At 39.2% G+C, this 20,158-nt stretch overlaps 1 protein-coding gene across 8 annotated transcripts in view; it reads right to left on the bottom strand.

The window, feature by feature from the left end:
* The window catches only part of LTBP1 (latent transforming growth factor beta binding protein 1), a 194,644-nt gene that overhangs the window by 117,523 nt on the left and 56,963 nt on the right, over positions 1 to 20,158 (bottom strand). For 5 of the 8 annotated variants that reach the window (XM_061365890.1, XM_061365891.1, XM_061365894.1 and 2 more), the window contains exon 5: positions 7,478 to 7,645. In XM_061365890.1, coding sequence (XP_061221874.1) covers positions 7,478 to 7,645 — 168 coding nt within the window. Of the gene's footprint in view, positions 1 to 7,477; positions 7,918 to 20,158 lie in introns of those variants that run through there. The other 3 variants (XM_061365896.1, XM_061365897.1, XM_061365895.1) reach the window with 2 other exon arrangements.

Here is a 20,158-nt window from a genome sequence, read left to right as displayed (position 1 = left end):
AAGGTGAACAAGAGAGTGGAAATGAGTTGCTAACTGGCTTGTCTAAGTTTAGCCTCGTTAAAATCATCTGGCTGAACAATCCATTTTCTCTAAATTAGCATCTGGCCTCTGTTAGACTCAGACTGGAAAATGCCAAATTTGAATAATTATTTTAAGGTTATGAAGAAAGAGCTCACAGATGCTTAAGCTGTATGGTAGAAACCAGAACTATTTGTTGATGACAAGTACTGATAAACACATGGGGGACAGAAAGCATTCCTTCTGAACAGATGTGAATATCAACAACAAAATCCTTAAGATACAATTTTTCTTTATAATATGAGTATAGGTGGCCAGTGATTCAAAATGCATTAAGACCCTGAGCGTTGCTCAAACAGCAGTGATACATTTTCATTACAGAGTAGGATTTTAGACCACTAATGATTCAGACTATGAAGGCCTACACTACAATACCTGGATTGTAAGTAAATTAACCCATTTTCCTCTCTGCTCAAATTTACCTTATAGAACAAAGGGAGATTAGAAAAAACCTATTTCTGTTAAATTGATGCTCATGATAAGTGGTTCCTCCCTAATTGTTTTACATTGGCTCTTCAGGCTGGGAAATACCTTTTTCCCTACTGTCTTCTATAAGACAGAGGATGCAAACAATTCTTAAAGCTGTTCCACTGTTATTTTGTCCTTCTGTTTACTTCATCCATTCAGTCCAGTGTCTGAGCTACAGCTGTTACAGTGCTGATGCATGAATAAGTATTTCAAGCATGGTCATCAGTTAATACAGACTAAATTTCAAATTACCAGCTAAAGCAGTGAATAAACTCTCATGTCCTGAAGCTTTTATTTATTTATTTATTTTCACCTGGGAGAGACACTCTGACAGACTGATCAACTTCCTTGACAACTCCTCCAGAAAATTTGAAAAGTTAATCTTTTAACCAAGTTGTCTGAGAATTCAGAAATTTTCAAATTCCTGCCATTGTCTGTTAAAAGAAAAAATACTTCACGGCAGGGGAAAAAAAAACCAAGACAAGGAAAAAGCATAAAACAATAAAGCCTGACAATGCATAAATGATAATTACTGCAGCAGGAGTAGAACCAAAACTTTTACCAAATAAGGCCACAAGGTAGCCACCAAAGAGACAGCAAAGGACTAAACTGATATGGTTCTTTCATCATAACTACTTCAGAAAAGGATGACACTATGGCAAGTTCAAGTGCAAAACCCGAGAATAGTTCAAAGTAACACTTCTCTCACCCACAGAGAACACGCTACTGAAAAGAGACTATGAATTGTCATATGCTGTTACTGAGCTACGTGGTTATTCCTAAAATAAGCTCATCAGTTCGGATATCTGACAAGGAGAGCGTTTAAAATACATTAATTCTCCTCACTTATGTTACAAAAGGAATTAAAAAAAATCTCTGCATAACATTTGTTACCAATTATTTTAAGTATTTCATTGGAGAAGATACACGTATATCTGCTAAGTCTCAGCTGAAGCCATAAGAAAAATGTTTTGCTGGGGCACAAATCACACAGATCAGGCATGATGGCTCATTTACCCAGACTAACATCACCAAGTAGTAAAAACAACTTCATAATAGATAATAAAGCATCTCTTCTAACATGTTGCCATTCTGGCAACTCTTACTAAACCCAGCACAACAAAGAGTAAAATATGAGGGGTAGAAAAATGAAGTGTACACCTCACAAGCGGCCAGAAGATTCTGTGAAGCTCATAAATCTACACAAACACTTCTACAAGCTGTTGGTCTTTTATATGTCTTCACATGTCATCAAATTTGCCCTCCAATATTATTTACAACCAATGCCTTTCATACCATGCAATAATGAAAAACCTTCCTCAAATGTCACAGTCGCTCATTACATAGTAACTGGCAGCAAGAAAAGGCCATTCATTGCTCTTAGCTTTCCTGTCATTCACTAACTACGGATAAAAATGTGCTGGCTTGCTTACAGGTCATTGCCATTTAAAAAAAAATAGATTATAAATATAATCGAAATAAAATGCAATAAATAACAAAAAGTAATGCTAACTTCAATAATATGGATAGAAATTCATGATCATGTATGTCTGAATAAAATTCTAATATTCTATTAATGTTTTGTAAAGTAATTGCTTTACATGTTCATAGCTCTAAATAATTATGCTCCTAGACCCTTATACAGGAAATTCTGCAAGAATAATAATTACATAGTGAGCCTTTTTACTAAGCTCCCTTTGAATAACTTATTGTTTTAAAATATATTGGTCAAACTTTCTTTGATTACTTTCAACAGAAGACCAAATAACAAGATTTGAGCAGAATGTTTATGCTGCTTCTTGGAAGTTGCTGTCTATACATAATGGGAAACTTTTGGACAACCTCAATTATCCAAAAAAACCACTTGCATAGAGTCAACACGGTAAAACAGGAATTTTTTTTGACACAAAATTCCGATAGGGAAAGTGCCAACATCCATTAGGCAACATAATAGGGTGGGCTGGAACTAGATGATCCTTAAGGTCCCTTCCAACCCAAAGCCTTCTATGATTCTATGAAAATTCGAGCATTATTGCAACAGGGTACAAGATACGCAGATCCCTGTGATCCATGCTGAAAGTTTTAAGATTTATTATTAAATCAATAATGTCCTTTGAAATATGAAGGACCAGATAAATTTTTACTTTGGACACCATGTCACCAAAAGATGCCTGGCAGATCTTTATTATCATGTTAATATAGGACCAGAGACAAATGGACATATTATGGATGAGAAAGAAAGAAAGCAGGATGGATAAACAAGTCTCACAAGGAAGACTGGCTTACCCAGACTGCAGGCCACAACACACACACGACATCATTCTCAACCTCACAACAACTGCCTACAAAGTCCAGTGAAACTGTAGGAGAAACACTTTAAGAGTCACTCAGATTTAACGAAACAAGAAATACAGAGTTCCTAAAAATCTGCCCTTCTTCCAAAGAAAAGCACAGAACAAAATATTCCCTTATCCCTGGTAACAGCCTAAGTAAACTAAGGTGCACAGCAAAGCCATGAGGAGAGACAACTATGAAGGAAAGGGATCAGAAGGGGAAGAGAGTGTTAAAAGAGATACTGATGAGCACTGAAGAGCAATGTAAGGGGGATTAGCAGAGCAACAGTTTTATCACCATTTGTGACACAATTCTGTCCTATGGTCTTGGGAAAAAGAATCTTAAACTCTCCTCAGTCTCCATCTGCAGTATGGGACTGGCACTGTTCAATATCTTTTCCTGTGACACAGGCAGTGGGATTGAGTACCTCAGCAAGTCTGCTAACACCACCAAGCTGCATGGTGCAGTCAACACACTGGAGGTAAGGGATGCCATCCAGAAGGGCCTTGACAGGCTTGAGAGGTGGGCCAATGCCAACCTCATGAAGTTCAACAAGGCTGAGCGCAAAGTTCTGCATGCAGGTCAGGGCAGTCCCAAGCACAAATACAGGCTGGGTGGAGAATGGATTGAGAGCAGCCCCTAGGACAAAGAATTGGGGTATTGGTTGACAAGAAGCTCAACATGAGCTGGCAGTGTGAGATCACACTGGAACAGGTTGCCCAAAGAAGGTGTGGATGTCACACTCCTGGAAGTGTTCAAGGCTAAGTTAGATGGGGCTTTGAGCAACCTGGTCTAGTGGAAGGTGTACCTGCTCATGGCAGGGGGGTTGGAACTAGATAACCTTCAGATCCAACCGTAACCATTCCATGGTTCTATTTCCCTCTTTGACACAGATGCTGCCAAGTGCTCAAGTATAAAATGCCTACAAAAAGACATACATGCAACTTTTAATTTCTCACTTATAACAGTTTGAATAAACTGCTTTAAATGAGATACAGGGCTGCAACGAATAGTGAATATAAAACCAGGTATTAAATGACTGCTTCCTTTACTGAGTTCTGCACAATATGGCAGGGATCCCATGGAAAAAAAAGAATGCAAATATATAATTACATACATATGCACAATGGGGAAAAAATTAAAGAGCATAAAGAACATTAATTTGGGCATTTCCTAATTCCTTACTGCTTCATTTTACAGTTACAAATTAGTCACTGTCCTCCCATTCTTTACAGAGTGAAAATTCATTTCAAAAACAGGTATTTTGGAATGTAGAATAATTCTGTGGAGAAACAGGACACACCACTAAGTAATTTCAACAGTGAATGAGACAGAAATTCATGTTATTCTATACACATCCTTCCTATGCACATATATCGACTCTGTTTAACAATCCTCTGTAGACGTATCAGGACTGACATACCATGCAAACTGCACATGCATCAATCCAATAGAATAATGAAAATCATCTATTCAGCAGAAGTTTCCACTTGTATTACATGCTTTTATTCTCCGAGCCAGAGATATTAGAAGTTGGTTAGTTTAACTGTGCAACATCCACAATTCACAAAATGAAACTGCAAGAAAACCAGTTTCCATGGAGTAGACTGGCAATCAAGGATACCCTTCCTTTTAAATACCAAGCTTTCATCACCTTCAACTGAAACGCTAGAGCTCTTCATGAGAACAGCCAAAATCTCCACTACCTGAAAAGCTGCATTTCCCCAGTCTGTTTCTTGTTGGGGGTTTCATTTTAATGGCTTATCCATTTCTTATGAAATTTTTACAAAACAGGATTTGTTCCTTGTCTGGGCTCACTGGTACCAAGTTTCAGTTGAAATGAGAAATTAAGCGACTTTTAAGAATCTGAATAACCCAGATGAAGCTTGAGCAGCTTCAGTAGAAGCACTGCAGCTTACTCTCTCTGAAAATAGAGTGTTTACAAAGTTCATCAGAAAGTTTAAAACAAACACAAATTTACTCTGCTTTACTATCAGAAATAATGGATTATTAAGGACAAAGCAAAGTGATGGTTAACTGCAATCTCTTTTCAGAAAATTCAGTCTTGTGTAGTAGAATGCTTCTCCTGCTAGAGAAATGCATTTAGGTATAACCACCTAAAGCAGTTTCCTAATTTCCCCATTCACAGTAGGTATCCATTATTAGTAATAGGAGTTAAGTTTTCCAAACAGGGCATGTGAGTTTATCTTTTCTGGGTTTAGAAAGAAGAGATACTTTTAAAAAGAAACATGCTGAAAAGTGCTGTTCATTGCCTCAAGTATGTATTTTCTGACATGACATTCTGTCTCATGACTGTACTTTTAAAATGTCAAATTATCAGAATCATGATTTCCATGCATTTTGTATGAACAATAAGTAAACAAGTTTAAAATGGGGACTTAAAAGCAAAAGTAAAACATAATATAGATGTTAAAAAATATAACAAAACTAAATTAAGATCAGAAGACCCAGGTTATTTCTGCTTTATATATTGGGTGACATCTCTATCAGGACAAACCTAAGCTAATGAGAGATGCTAATCAGAGAACATAAATAAAAATTATTTCAGTAGTATATATTTTCAACCCTGATTCAAAAGCTCCTGAAAATGTGCAATCAGTGAAAGAACTCAATGTATAGGTGTAGAATCTTTTCTCTCTGGCTATTAAGAACTTTACTCAGCATTTTTATTTTTAACTGGAGAACCCTGAAGTCACAGGGCTCTATGACCTCTTTCTCATTCCCCTTCTGAAAAAATGATGACACTTATTGCTGCGGTGAATGCTTTTGGTCTTTTAAAGGTAATAAGGAAGACAGGTAGCCACAGGCAGGTTAAAAACCACTATACGTGTGTGGCGACTTGTTTTTATACATTTCTAAACATAACGCTCCCTTATCTTTCCATCAAATACTATTATAGGCTGCTTTTGTTGAATATTTCTAGCAGCCTATTGTACAAAGTGCATCATGAGCTTCATGGCCTGAGGCCAGGAAGGAAGGTGTGGAACAGGTCTTCACAGGTCAATTTCCACTCCCCGTTTTCAAGTATTTGAGAGAAGGTCATGTTACAGCACAGATTTACATAGCAGAAAAATTACATGACTGCCCCTTCTAAGCATTTCATAATTTCAATTAAAAAACAAGGTCAAATGAAGGGGGGGGGGGGAGAATAACTCAATCCTTTCACAATAGTCAGAAAATTAAACAAAAAACATACTTAGTGTGATTCTTGCCAAAACATTAGTAAAAATCTATTGACAGTAAACACAAGTTCAAAGTATTTGGTTTACCATTCCTTCACAAAATCCTTTTTTTTTTTTTTTGTGCCTCAGAACAGCCAATAAACAAACCCAAAATATGCTGTATTGCTCCTTTAAATCACTGGGTTTATTAGCTTTAGTGCAAAACACACATTTTTACAAACATTCATATCATTAAAGAATATATTATTAATTCCAAGAGCTTTCACTCACAGTCTGATAGTCTAGTAGGAGTGTTAAGGGAGGGAACTGCTCTTTGTATCGTCTGTCCAGATGAAAAGAAGAATAAACTGGAATAGCTTTCCCCTCCCTCAGAGACTGAAATATAGCACACTTCGAAAAAGGGCAGTATTGGCCAGCCTCAGCACTGCCTGACATGTTGTTTATACTAGACAGAGACTAAAATTACACTATTCATATCTGGCATTCTTTAAGTACAAATTGGCAAAATAATCAACTTCCCCCCCCCCCCCCAATATTATGATATTTATTGGATAACAACAAAATACTATACTAAGAGCAGCTAAGGATATCAGAAAGTGAAACAAGTTTAAAAGTGTTTAGATAAGTATCCACATATCTATATTTTTCTTAGCTTACGAGACTAATGCTTAACACACACATTCCTACTAATATCATAGAGTTTAAATATGCTAATCATTATCCTAGATAGCTCTCAGAATTTGTTTCAACACAGTCAAGCAGTTGTAGCATTTAGACTGACATACTGCTGGTACTCTTACTGAGCAAGCAGAGAGAATAAACAGAGAAGAGACTGGCTTCAAGAAATGCAATTAGACTTAACATTATTTCAGTTTCTAAAAAATGACAAATATGTAACCTGATTTACTCTCAGCAGTAAGAAAAAGTTTTAGGCTGATGTATTCCTAAAAGGGGTTGTAGTTTTAAGGAACTCCTGAACAATCTATTGAAGACAGATTCACTGTGTTAGCCAGATTTTATGTGCATTTGATATCCATTCAACAAGCAAAAAGGAGGAAACAGAACTTTTTGTGGAATCTGACATTTTCTCTGTTTACCAACACAAACTCTGAGGGATTAATTTTACCAAAAGCTGCAGCTTAGCATCTCACAGCCCCTTCAGCTGAAAATTCAGATGAAAAATATGGGAGTTTTTCTCTATGATACAAAATGAACTTTTGGGAATGTTTCTGAAGGATACCAGAAAACTTGTCTAACATACAATGGTTCCTACTCAGCACAGCCCTTCAAACAAAGAGTAACAGATGCACAACTGTTATTAATAACAAAACATCTCCTCCCTCTATTAGTCAAGAGAGGACAGCTAAGGACAAATACAGTTTCAGGGTACTTACCTACTCGGAAGTTAGTGGCTGTCAGAGTGTCAGCAGCATGGCCGTTTTCACTGATGAGGGTGGTGGTATTTCCCTTCTCACAGTTGTTCTGACAGTTGCCTTTGGTACAAGTCACTTTACAGATACTGGGTGTAAAGACCACCTTGATACGACCAGTGTGATTTCCCACTGTCAGTGGAGGCAAAGAAAAAAAGAAAAATAAACAGATCACTTTGGTATCCATTGATTTCCTTCAGAAAGTTTTGGGAAAGAAAAAAAAAAGGCGGGGGGGTGGGGGGGAGAAGAGAAGGCGACAGGTCTACAGGAGGAGGGCAGTCTGCAGTGCTCTCTCATAGATCTCCAGTGGTGTCTCTGAAACAGGAGTAGGAAGCTTAGCAAACAGAACTCCGGGATCCACTCCAAAACCACATTTAAAGTCAAGTCACTGGAGTGGGATTAGTAATCACAATGCTGCACTTTATTCACAGGCAGACAAAGAGCAATACCAAGGGCATGACAGCTTAAATAGTCAACCCTGACAGGCAGATGTAATGTAAAGAGGCTGGCTGTGCACCTAGGGGTGAATAAACTCTTGTGTCCTCCTGCATACTTTTCCTGTTTCTGCACTTATTAAGTCACTATTTGTAGCTCGACCCCTGGAAATGTTTTAGGCATGCGGCATGTCTGAAAACATCTGTCTCAAATCTCCTGGCACCCCAGCCCAAAGTGGTCAAACCTTGTGACGCAGCTGCCTGGACCCATTTTTTCACAGATTTTTGGCACTACTTTTCCATAAGGATTTACGTATTATAGACTGAGCTTTGCTGTCAGCCTTTGTATAAGTAATAAATAGTTCAGAGAAAAAAAGTATGTATCAACGCTTAAAATACTGGTTCTGAGCTCAAAGATAAAAAATTATTAGACTGTTCCTTATATACATGTGTATACATACATGTATACATACAGTCATTTTTTAAATTTGAATGTAAGAAACACTGAGCAAAGACTAATTTTAAATTAAGGTAATTAGAAGAACTTGTTACAGAATTTCATTTAAAAAGAGATGTAAAGCTGAAGACAAAAAAAAAAAAGACATTAAAACTACTCATTAGGAAAATTAGGGAAATAGAACATATTCCATTTGCAATTCTTAAAAAAAACAAACATACAGTTTGTCCTCTGCATGCTTACTTATTAATAAATTCAGAAACCTCTTGTAAAAGTATCACAGTATCTTCATGGAAAGTATTAATAAACAATTTCTTAACAAACCTAACAATTCCACAAAATGATGCCCATAAAGAGAAGAATCTCCAATCCCCTTCCTAAAGTCACAGAATTAAAGAAGCTCCTGGACAGTTGTCTAACCCAGTTTATGAAATACCCTCTGGACAATTTTTTTTTCTTTTTTAAATCTCAAGAAAATGAAAAAAAATCTTCCCACTTCAAAAGAATATAAATTCTTCATATTTGTCTTTTCATAAACAAATAAAACAATTGTGCCAACTGTTTTGTCTAGAATAAAGGCATTGCTCTATCTGAACAGCAGCTGTAATACAGATGCTTCCACCTTATTTCTCCCTAAACAATAGCTGGAAAAAGCACATCCCAGACAGACACAGGAATAACATATCTCAATTAAAGGCTAGTATTGTGATTTTAGTCAACATAGAAGACACCCTGGATTCTTGGATGTCAAATGGAAATTATTAATACACTTTTCCTAATCAACAAACATAAGTAGCTTATGAACTGCTGAGTCTAGAATTTAAAAGCCTTCCTTTTGTTAAGCACAGCTTCACAAGCAATACTGCCATCTTTGTATTTTATTTGCAGTTTTATATATGTATTTTCCTAGAAAAGCCCAATCCATTTTATATTTTATATTTTCAGATGTTTTAACATTTTTCCTTTAGGATGTGATCTAATTAAAAAAACATGGTTAGTTGAGTCACAAAAGTCAGCCCTGCCTACACTGTAAAAACCAGTATTGGGGGACCCACACAAGGTTTCCAGCTTAGCTTAAAAATAACTAAATCATAATTTAATTCTCCTTCTTAGTATTCTGTACTATGCTGCGGAGCTGTAGCAAAATTTGGACATAATCTTTATAATGAAAATAATATCTTCTTTTTAAAATAATGTTTATCACATAGTTCAGATTTTACCAGAAAAAAAATCTGTAGCGTAATTTTGTTTTTTTGGTAGAAGGGGTGCCTTAGTATGAGGCAATTGTAAATTCTCCTCTTATCCCTTTGGGGTGAGAAGATATTAGCACGTAAGTCTGGGAGTAACAGCGCAGGAACAGCAGTTGAACAGTACCTTCACAAACACAAGCCAGTACCTACAGAGGTAAAGAGTATCCATGAAAGAATATTTTAATGCAAGCTGTTTAGGGAAGTAAGAAGACTGAAAAACACTATATAAGCCCTAACCCCTATAAATATTCACATCATTATTCAGCAATTATTTTGCTATTAAAAAAAAAAAATCAATTCTGACAGGTATTCCTGGTTTATTAGCTGCAAAAGCGCCAGAAATAAGACAGATTCATATTCTTTTGACATGGGAAGATCTCAGATTTATGAAAACCGTCATGAAACTATTATTTTCATCTCCTTGCCTAGCAGGCCACATCTTTTAACTTTCTCAATACTTCTTGAGACATCTGGGAGGGATACAAAGCTAATGATGGCCTCTGAGCTGAAAATTAACCAGGAGTTGAATCAAGGGAGAAAAACTGTTTTCATCCTTCTCTGTAATTGTACCTAAGGAAACAGTACTATCCTCATGCATCCTAAGGCTTAGCAACCTTAATAGTGAGCATAATGCATGTAGATTTAAATTGAAAACAGACCAAGAACCCTTCTGCTGAAAGGAAGCCTTTGGCAGAAACACTGCAAGGTTAGACTCTTGGACTTCCTTGAATCTTCTCCCACTCCCTTCTCCCCCCTCCCCCCCCTCCCAGTCTCCTCCAAAGAGGGGATGATTTAATTCTAAATGAGAAAATACATCCTTCAATATCTTTTAGCTGCATTTTTAAAGTAGCATACAGATTATTTTCCTCTTTAAACTCCAGAAGCTTTACTGATGATGCCACTGTGACACAGCCATAACAAGATCTGCAACTTAGATTATCTCAAATTCACTTCTGGAGAAAAATTATGGTACTACAGCACTGCAACATACCTGGAATCATATTTTATAGAGATACATACAGACATGTATCATCAACTCTTCAAAACCAATTTTAAACATGTGGAAATGAAACACCTCACTCTGCTCTTAAGTATAACACCAGACTGAAGAAATACAAACGTGAGACCAGATAAATAAATTAGTCTAACGAAAACCAACAAAAGCAGAAGATACAAACATCAAATAAACAGCAAAGATACTGAAAAAAATACGGCAGAACTAGGGATAAACTCAGAGAGCTGCTTTAATAAAGATAGGACAATCAGAATTACCAATCCTGGTTAAAGCTTCATCCCTGAGTTAGGCAACAAATTCATAATGAGGAGGCTCAGGCTCAGCCAATTGCATAATCATCCTGGCTCATAGTACAGGCTTACTTATACCTAAGAACTCTTTGATACATTTGTCAAAGGAGATCAGTGGAAGAACATGTTCGTAGTTTCCAGAATCTGTGAAAGTCTCTTGAGCCAGACTCAAAAAAAGAAAGATGCATGGGTAAAATGATGAGATTTTAGTTGAAAATTGGCACCACATGTATGCGATTTTCTTTCCATCTCTGCAAGTCACTATGATATAATACTATGAACACAGCAAGCTCCTGCTGTGATTTAGCAACTACTGCAGGAGAAATGGAAAATACAAGCAAAAGGCTTTCTTCACAGAATCCCTCTGCCCCCACTGTCCATCATGACAAATTAATATTTTTTTCTGCATAAATAAAAAAAAGGAGAATATGTTAAGATAAGGGGGTAGCAGATTTTAGGTCCACATGATCACAACAGCTCACACAAGTTATGCCTGGGTTGGTTAAAAGGAAGGGTTCCTCCTCAACCTCCCGGGTCCCTTTGTCTGTAACAGTACTTAGCCTTAGTTTCTTTCTAAAAGAATTTCTATAAACACATTTTTTCTTGCTTTTATGGCTGCCTTCACAGTTCCAGCATTCTGCAAAAATTCAACTAGACAGTATTCAATAGCTGAAGTGGATCTCAGATGATTTGTGGCATGTCCCTGTTTTGTGGGAAGACAATGGGCTAGCAACACTAGTGAAAGCAGAACTGGTATTCGGTTTAAAAGACTGCTACATTGTACTGTCTCATAGGTCAAGTAGGGCAAAGAAGAAAATATTTTAATGTGTTGAAAAAATTACTATGTTACTGTGTATACAATGTTTTGTGCTTCACAGTGATCTTATCAGAAGGATCAAAATCATAAGCAGTGGCTTATATTGTGGACTAGGCTGGTAGGGCTTACACATACCTCTCCCATAATCCTTGAACAAAACTTCTTATGGATTCTACTTTTAAAGGGGTTCATGTTTTGGTGTTTGAGGTTTTTCTTAATACCTTCACTTATGACAAATCCTGTGGCAAATCTTCTGAGGAAGCAAATAACCAAACTGTAAGCTTTCCATTAGTACCCTGTTTTCATGACACCCTACTTCTGCAGTAAGCCCAGTATGTTTTCATATGTGTCTACACAGAATGTCACCAGACCTGAAGATTCTGTTTTAAGATTATATTCTCTTCCCAAAGACACTAGCTTATCTCAGGCAATTTCATGTTTTTGAATTATAGCCATGCTGCATGAGAATACCTTTGGCATGAAAATCTATCTTCTGAAGTAAAAGCTAACAAGCTTTTAAATAGCAAATAAATTTGACATTTTTAATCCTCAGATGACCAGCTCCCTTTCTTTATTCTTCAACGCTGACATAAAAAAAAAAAGGAAAGAAGCAGAAGGAAATTACTTATTTCCTAAAACAGGTCCCTCCCAGTTATTTTACCAGTCCACCTGGTTTAGTCCTCACTACTAGATATGCTTGTTCAGTCAAAAGGAAAGCTGACATTGTACAAAAATCAACCACGTAAGTAAAACGGTTAAATTTTTAGAACTATTGTCAAATGACCTTTTTACACTTTTGACAATGTATGAGGAAGTTCTGTCTTCATCATCAACTTTAAACAAACACCCACCCCCACCTGACTCCCAAAGATCAGAACAAGTTGAAATTTGGCTATCATACAGTTAGGAACATCAGCATCTGGAAGATTTACTAATGCTAAGAGGTAAGGCAGAGAGAAGAGGGAAGGGATTAAAAAGGAGGAGAGAGAGATAAAGACACGTTAGATTCACATACAGAGCAGATGCAGATCTTCCCTAGATTTCAGAATACACACTGAGAGGAACATAGCCTTTGCTAGGCATGTACAGGACTGAAAGAGATTGAAAGGTCACCTAATCTCCTCTCTCCTTGTTCCCAACACAGGATGGAACAGCAGCATCACACAAAAAGTCTGTCCAGCCTATTCAAAAAAATCTTCTATTATGCATATTCTACATACTCCCTAAGTAACATATTCTAGTGCTTCAATCTCTCTTATTATAAGGGTATTTTCAATATCTAATTCACATTACCCTGTTGCAATTCAAGGGTATTATTTGCCAACAGCGAACTCTGAGAAAACCTTTCTCTTCTGTGGATCAATTTCTAACATATTTGATGACTGCTACCATGAATCTCCCTCAGTCTCATTTCTACAGACCAAAACATTCTAAACTTCTCCAGTCTAACAGGCCATATTATGCAGACCTCCAATATTTCTTGTTTTGCTTTTGATATTACTCACTTTGTCCTCATCTTTCTTCAAATACACTGGTCAAAATTAGGTAATACTGCAGCTGAGGTCTGATGGGTATTGAGAAGAGCAGCAGAATTACTTAATACAGCTTACATAAAATGCTTGTGTTGGTATAATTTATATTTCTCCCCTAATGGTGCACTTCATACTCAGAACCAGCCTGCAGACTAGGCCAAAGGGGCACAGATCTCCCAAACCCCTTTTTGATCTGTTGATATGGATTTCATTCCAGTGAACCAAATGTGGAACATAGCTTACATGACTTCAGCAGGACTGAACTCAGCCCTTACACTGCTCTGAAAATGAAACTAAAACCTGCATTCAAACCTGAAAACCAGGCAGAAAATGAGCCTTATTCTTTCTGTAAATCACAAGCACAAACAAGTCTGAAAATTACGTGGATTCAAAACTGCAAGGCACAGTTGCTGGGTATTTTCATTTTTGGCTTCAATATATAATACTTATCTTCAGGTAGAGCTCTGCATCTTGGCTCTTTCCAGAAACTTTGTTACAGTATATCTGAACACCTTGCACTCGGTGTACATTTCACAGGGAATGGGAGAAGTTAGATGAGATAATGAAAATAAGATGATCCAGCTCATTTTCACCCAAGATCCAATAACTTATGTGATGATTAAAAGTACTCCCCACAGTTATGCATGAGGAGAGGTGTACATGTGTATACCCATGCAGTCAAACATTTTGAACGAGCCAGCATTATGTCAAGCTATACTTTATTTACCAAGTCTAGACAGCTAAAGCTACACATTACAGAACCATAAAATAGTTATGCCTGGAAAGGACCTTAAGATCATCTAGTTCCAACCCCTCTGCCATGGGCAGGGACACCTCTCCCACTAAACCATATCACCCAAGTCTCTGTCCAACCTGGCCTTGAACACCACCAGGGATGAAGCATTCACAGCTTCCTTGGACAACCCATTCCAGTGCCTCACCACCCTCACAGTAAAGAACTTCCTCCTTACATCCAATCTAAAATTCCCCTGTATGAGATTTAACCCATTAGCCTTTGTCCTATCACTACAGTCCCTAATGAAGAGTCCATCCCCAGCATTCCTATAGGCCCCCTTCAGATACTGGAAGGCTGCTATGAGGTCTCCACGCAGCCTTCTCTTCTCCAGGCTGAACAGCCCCAACTTTCTCAGCCTATCTTCATACGGGAGGTGCTCCAGTCCCCTCATCATCCTCGTGGCCCTCCTCTGGACTTGTTCCAACAGTTCCATATCCTTTTTATGTTGAAGACACCAGAACTGCACACAGTACTCGAAGTGAAGTCTCACAAGAGCATAGTAGATGGACAAGATCACCTCCTTCGACCTGCTGCTCCTTTTGATGCAGCCCAGGATACGGTTGGCTTTCTGGGCTGAAAGCGCACTCTGAATTCGGCTCATCTTCATTTTCTCATCAACCAACACCCCCAAGTCCTTCTCTGTAGGGCTGCTCTGAATCTCTTCTCTGCCCAGCCTGTAGCTGTGCCCGAGATTGCTCTAACCCAGGTGTAGGACCTTGCACTTGGCATGGTTAAACTTCATGAGGTTGGCATCAGCCCACCTCACAAGCGTGTCAAGGTCCCTCTGGATGGCATTCCTTCCCTCCAGCGTATCAACCAAACCACACAGCTTGGTGTCATCGGCAAACTTGCTGAGGGCGCACTCAATCCCACTGTCCATGTCAGAGACAGATGTTGAACAAGACCGGCCCCACCACCGATCCCTGAGGGAGACCACTCGTTACCGGTCTCCAGCTGGACATTGAGCCATTGACCACAACTCTTTGCGTGCAGCCATCCAGCCAGTTCTTTTTCCATTGAGTGGTCCAGCCATCAAATTGATGTCTCTCCAATTTAGAGACAAGAATGTTGTGTGGGACAGTGCTGAGCACTTTGCACAAGTCCAGGTAGATGACATCAACTGCTCTACCCCTGTCCATCAGTTCTGTAGCCCCGTCACAGAAGGCCGCCAGATTCGTCAGGCAGGATTTCTCCTTAGTGAAGCCATGCTGGCTGTCACCAAGCACCTTGTTGTTTTTCGTGTGCCTTAGCATGCCTTCCAGGAGAATCTGCTCCAAGATTTTGCCAGGCACAGAGGTGAGACTGACTGGTCTGTAGTTCCCGGGATCATCCATTTTCCTCTTTTTGAAAACAGGGGTTATATTTCCCTTTTTCCAGTCATCTGGAACTTCACCTGAGTCCCAGATATTTCAAATTTTTCAAATGGACAGTGCCTTAGCTACTTCATTCGCCAGCTCCTTCAGGACTCATGGATGGATTTCATCAGGTCCCATGGACTTGTGCATGTTCAGGTTCTTAAGATGGTCTCGAACCACATCGTTTCCTACAGTGGGCCTCAGGTCTTTATTCTCACAGTCCCTGCGTCTGCCTTCCAAGACTTGGGAGGTGCAGTCAAAGCCTTTGCCAGTGAAGACTGAGGCAAAGAAGTCATTCAAAACCTCAGCCTTTTCCAAATCCAGAGTAGCCAGTTCTCCTGATAGCTTCTGGAGATGGCCCACGTTATCCCCACTCTGCCTTTTATTTGCAATGTAACTATAGCATGCCTTCCTGCTTTCTTTCACATCCCTAGCCAAGTTTAATTTTAACTAGGCCTTAGCTTTCCTAACCTGGTCCCTAGCTTCCCAGACAACATTCCTGTACTCTTCCCAGGCCGCCTTTCCTTGCTTCCACCTTTTATAAGCCTCTTTTTTCCCCTCAAAATTTTCCTCAGCAGCTCCTTATCCATCCAAGGAGGTCTCCTGGCCCTCCTGCTGCGTTTCCTTCTAGCTGGGATGCAACACTCCTGAACTCACAGTAGATGAAACAAAACACAACACAGATTTAGAAGGAAGCCTCTTGCTTTTAATTGTTCTCTTCCTCCTTTTTTTGTTGGTTTTCTTTGTTACTATTTCCCAGCTTCCTGGGTTAGCGGCCTCCTTCTTTCCTCCACGAGCTAGAGGGTATGCTTGAGGCCCCTGCACAGTTTGGCCCTGGAGCAAGCAGTCCTGCTTCCTCTCAGCTTCCCTGACATCTTGCAGCCTACTGATGGTGTCCCGCAGCTCAGCCACCTGCTGCAGGAGGACCTCCACCAGGGAGCACCAGGTGCAACCCTGCCCATTGTGCACCCTCCCCTCACCAGACCAGTGCAAGCACTCTCTACACTCCGAGTTCTGCACTGCAGCCTCCCCGCTCATCGGCTCTCTCTGGGTGCCTACGCTGGCTGCCGCCGGGGCAGCCAGAGCAGAGCTCCCAGACCGGGCCCTGGTCATACCGCTCGCCTGCCTCGACCAGCTCTGTTCGCCGTGCTCCCTGGGGCAGGTTTTTAACCAATCAGGGCTGGTGCTGCCCCTCCTGGCTCCGCCCCCTGTGAGTCCCTGCTCGCGTCAGCTGAGCTGCCGGCTCCTGGGCAGGTCCTGTCGAGGACTTGAGGCTCCCTCGGTGGCTCTTGTCGCTCTGAGTTGAGGCTCCTGGACGCTGATCTTCCCCTCGCTCCAGTGCTGAAGGCGTCCTCTCTCGAGCTACTCACCTCAGCAATACTGACATGTAACTAATTCCAGCATTCCTCCTACTTTTTGTTATTTTTGTAACTCCTTAATCTGTGGCATTTGCATGATCTTACATGTATTTCATCAGTTAATACGGCTAATCTTTGATATTTTGCCATTTTTCAAGCACTCAGTTCTATTGCCTTCATGCAAAGCAATGGGGCTTCAAAGAGGGAAAGGAGATTCAGCTACCTATTACACCAGTAACTGAACAGTGATCTCCAGAGGGTTATTTTGTTGCCATTCTTATTGCCACCATTGCTATTATACACACTTCTCTACATACCTACTTCTGATAAGCCATGTCACTACATCTTCATTTCCTCCTCCTGTCTTGTTTAGGTGCTCCAACCACAGTCCTCACTCTCAAGACTTAGAATCATAGAATGGGTAGGAAGGGAGTTTGAGATCATCCAGTCCAGCCATGGGCAGGGACACCTCCCATAGATCACGCTGCTCAAGGCCCTGTCCAGCCTTTAACTTCTTGCTTCTATTGCGCCTTTGTTTCTTTACCCTCACTTTAAGTCCTGCTTGCTGCTTCAGCATCCTTGGCAGACAGGCAAAGAAATAATTCAAAGACTTGATGCTTCCAAGGTATCCCAAGGTAAGGAAGAAGACAACTGGAAAGAACATATGTGGAAAACACTTTTTCCTTACTGATTATCACAGGGATACAACATTATCCTTGATGCCTGTCACAGCAGAGAGAAGAGGCATTTCTGCCATTTCCCTCATCACTATATCCCTTCTCCCCCCCCCTCCCTAAAAAACAGCAAAATCTTTGGTCAATTCTAGGAGAAGCAAGTAACTCACTCTTTAGTTCTCTTAATCTTAGGTGAATACAGAGATGAAGTTAAACAATATATTGTTTGAAGATATTTACTACAGCAAAACTTGCTCCATTCAAGTAGGTTTTCTTCATTAATTCTGGCAAATTTTGACAAACTGCTGTCACAAACACAGGCTTGTTGTGTTTTCCTTTACTATTGTTTTGAAAGACATGCAAAATTGTATTTACATGCCCCCCCAGGAGACCTTTGCTGATAAATTCTTTTACTGATGCAACCTTTTTAAAACAAGTCAGAGGATTTCATAATAATTGCAATCACTTTTGTCCTGTGCAAACGACATAACATACAAAATACAGATCTGAAATCAGGATCTCCATCAGCAGATTTTATGAATAACTTTTTGTCTCCCTTGTCTTTACCACTACAGACTCTCTTATATGCAATCCTCAGGCAACAAACATCCTATTTTGAGCTACAATCATTTTACATGTTTAAAGCAATTTTAGAAACTCTAATCAGTAGCTGATAATGAGAAATAGAACTATCATTTTCCTTTACATAGTTCAGGATATTTCAGAAAAATGTAATACCCCAAATAAATTAAAAGAGGCTGCAAATGTGGTTTGAGATTACTGATGGAACAGCCTCAATTCTATTCAATTAAATTTATTGGGGATAATTATTTTAATTTGTTTTTTATTTGTTTTAAAGGTATTACATGTAGACTAGATCTGCAACTGCATACAATTCTAAAAAGCTTAAATTTTAGCCTCTAGTTATATCACTAATCAGTCCTAGGTCTCTTGTACAAGAGATGAGAGAAGTTAATTGTACAGAGCAAGCAGCCTAACCAGCACACTGAACAGGAATGTGCCCAACCCATTAAACAGGAAACGCTGAGGACGTAATAGTGCTTCATTCAAATCCTTTTAGGGCTCAGACACACTCATTTGAGGAACTGGGCAATTCTTCACTACTCTTTATTTCCAAACCCCATCATGACTATGCTATAGCCCTCTTCAGGGAGCTTAATCCTGCAGGAGAGTTTAACAAGGCTTAGTTGACTGCTTTTCTAAGTCAGGCAGGCAGACAAGTGCTTCAGCCGCAAGTTTCTGTGAGAATTAAGCAAAATATTAGAACCCAAGACACTTTGTCTTTTTCAGAGTACAGTACTTCTGAAACAGAACTTCAAGCTCTTCAAGAGTATCATGCTTGAAAGTTCACATCCATATTTCAGGTTTGGGGCTGCAAACAATTCCAGCTGTAAGCAACCTAGCACAGGGTTTAGGTCCACAAGCATTTTTTAACTCCCATCCAAGTTACCCAGATTCTGAGGTAGATAAAGCATATGTGGATCCAAAAGGCTTTCACTTGAGAGATAAGGGAACAAAAGTCAAAAAAGCCACATTTAGACAGAGACCACTAGGACAGAAAGCCATCCTACACAACACTTAGCTGTAATGAAGCAGCACTGACTTCAGAGTCTGCCATGAGCAATTTTCTGCTGATGGAGGCTACTGCAGGAACTGCACATTCCAATAGAGAAGCCAGCATCTTTACACACAAACGTACAGCTGTACCTAAGCCCAGGTGGGCACAGATGAACACATATTATTAGCATCATTGACACTTAAGTATTAATAATAGCTAATCACAACAGGACTCTTTCAAGAAGGTCTGAATTAGTCCTTTATACACTGAAAATGAGACTCACTCCCACCTGATCTCACTCATCTGCAATTAAACATTTTGCCTACAGTAATTATCTATTATCAAGACAACAGACTTGTTTGTGGATAGTAGTACAAGTTTTAAGTTGGAAGATTGTCACCTCTTTAGAAAATAAGTTATTGAGATAGACAGAGACACCCCACCCCCATTACATGCAACTTCCTTAAATGAGAAGACTCTAAAAATGTTTACCATTTCCAGCAAGAACAGAGAATAAAAATTAAATTAGTATGACTCTACTAAGTATATCCACTTAACATTCTATTTCCTGAAAGGAAGCAACTGAAAAGTACTAAGGGAAGTCAACAAACTGTAAACAGTGACAAAGGACCAAATGCCACGGAATTAAGTTATAAATGAACATAGCCCTCTCCACATGCTGAATCACCATTAAAAAAATCATCTCTCTCAGCACTGCATGAAGCGAAGATCTTTTTTTCCCATTAATTTTCTGAAGGGGGAAAAAGATGACGACAGACCTAAGGATGTCTTTGATTCTGAAATCTTACTTTCACTGAGTATGAAAGGACCTTCTTCTTGCAGTACTTGTTTTATGAACATTTGGTCATTCCTTCTGGCATGCGCGATGGCACTGACAGAGAAGAGCACTTTCATATCTTCTGTGAGTAAATCCAAACTTAGTTACTTGCAACAGACAAAACCAATTCTTAGTATCCAAGACTTGTATCACAGCAACTCTGGAGTTAGTTTATCTATAGGACTTAGAATGTTTAATTGCGTGGGTTCAATCAGTCTCTATATCCAGCATAGTTATTATTTTTCAGATA

This window comes from Neopsephotus bourkii, unplaced genomic scaffold, assembly GCF_033783945.1.
Source record: "Neopsephotus bourkii isolate Nb327-2 ecotype Australia unplaced genomic scaffold, CSIRO-AGI_Nbou_v1 NB_1292, whole genome shotgun sequence".
Classification (NCBI taxonomy): domain Eukaryota; kingdom Metazoa; phylum Chordata; class Aves; order Psittaciformes; family Psittacidae; genus Neopsephotus; species Neopsephotus bourkii.
This window is presented reverse-complemented; position numbering and strand designations above follow the sequence as displayed.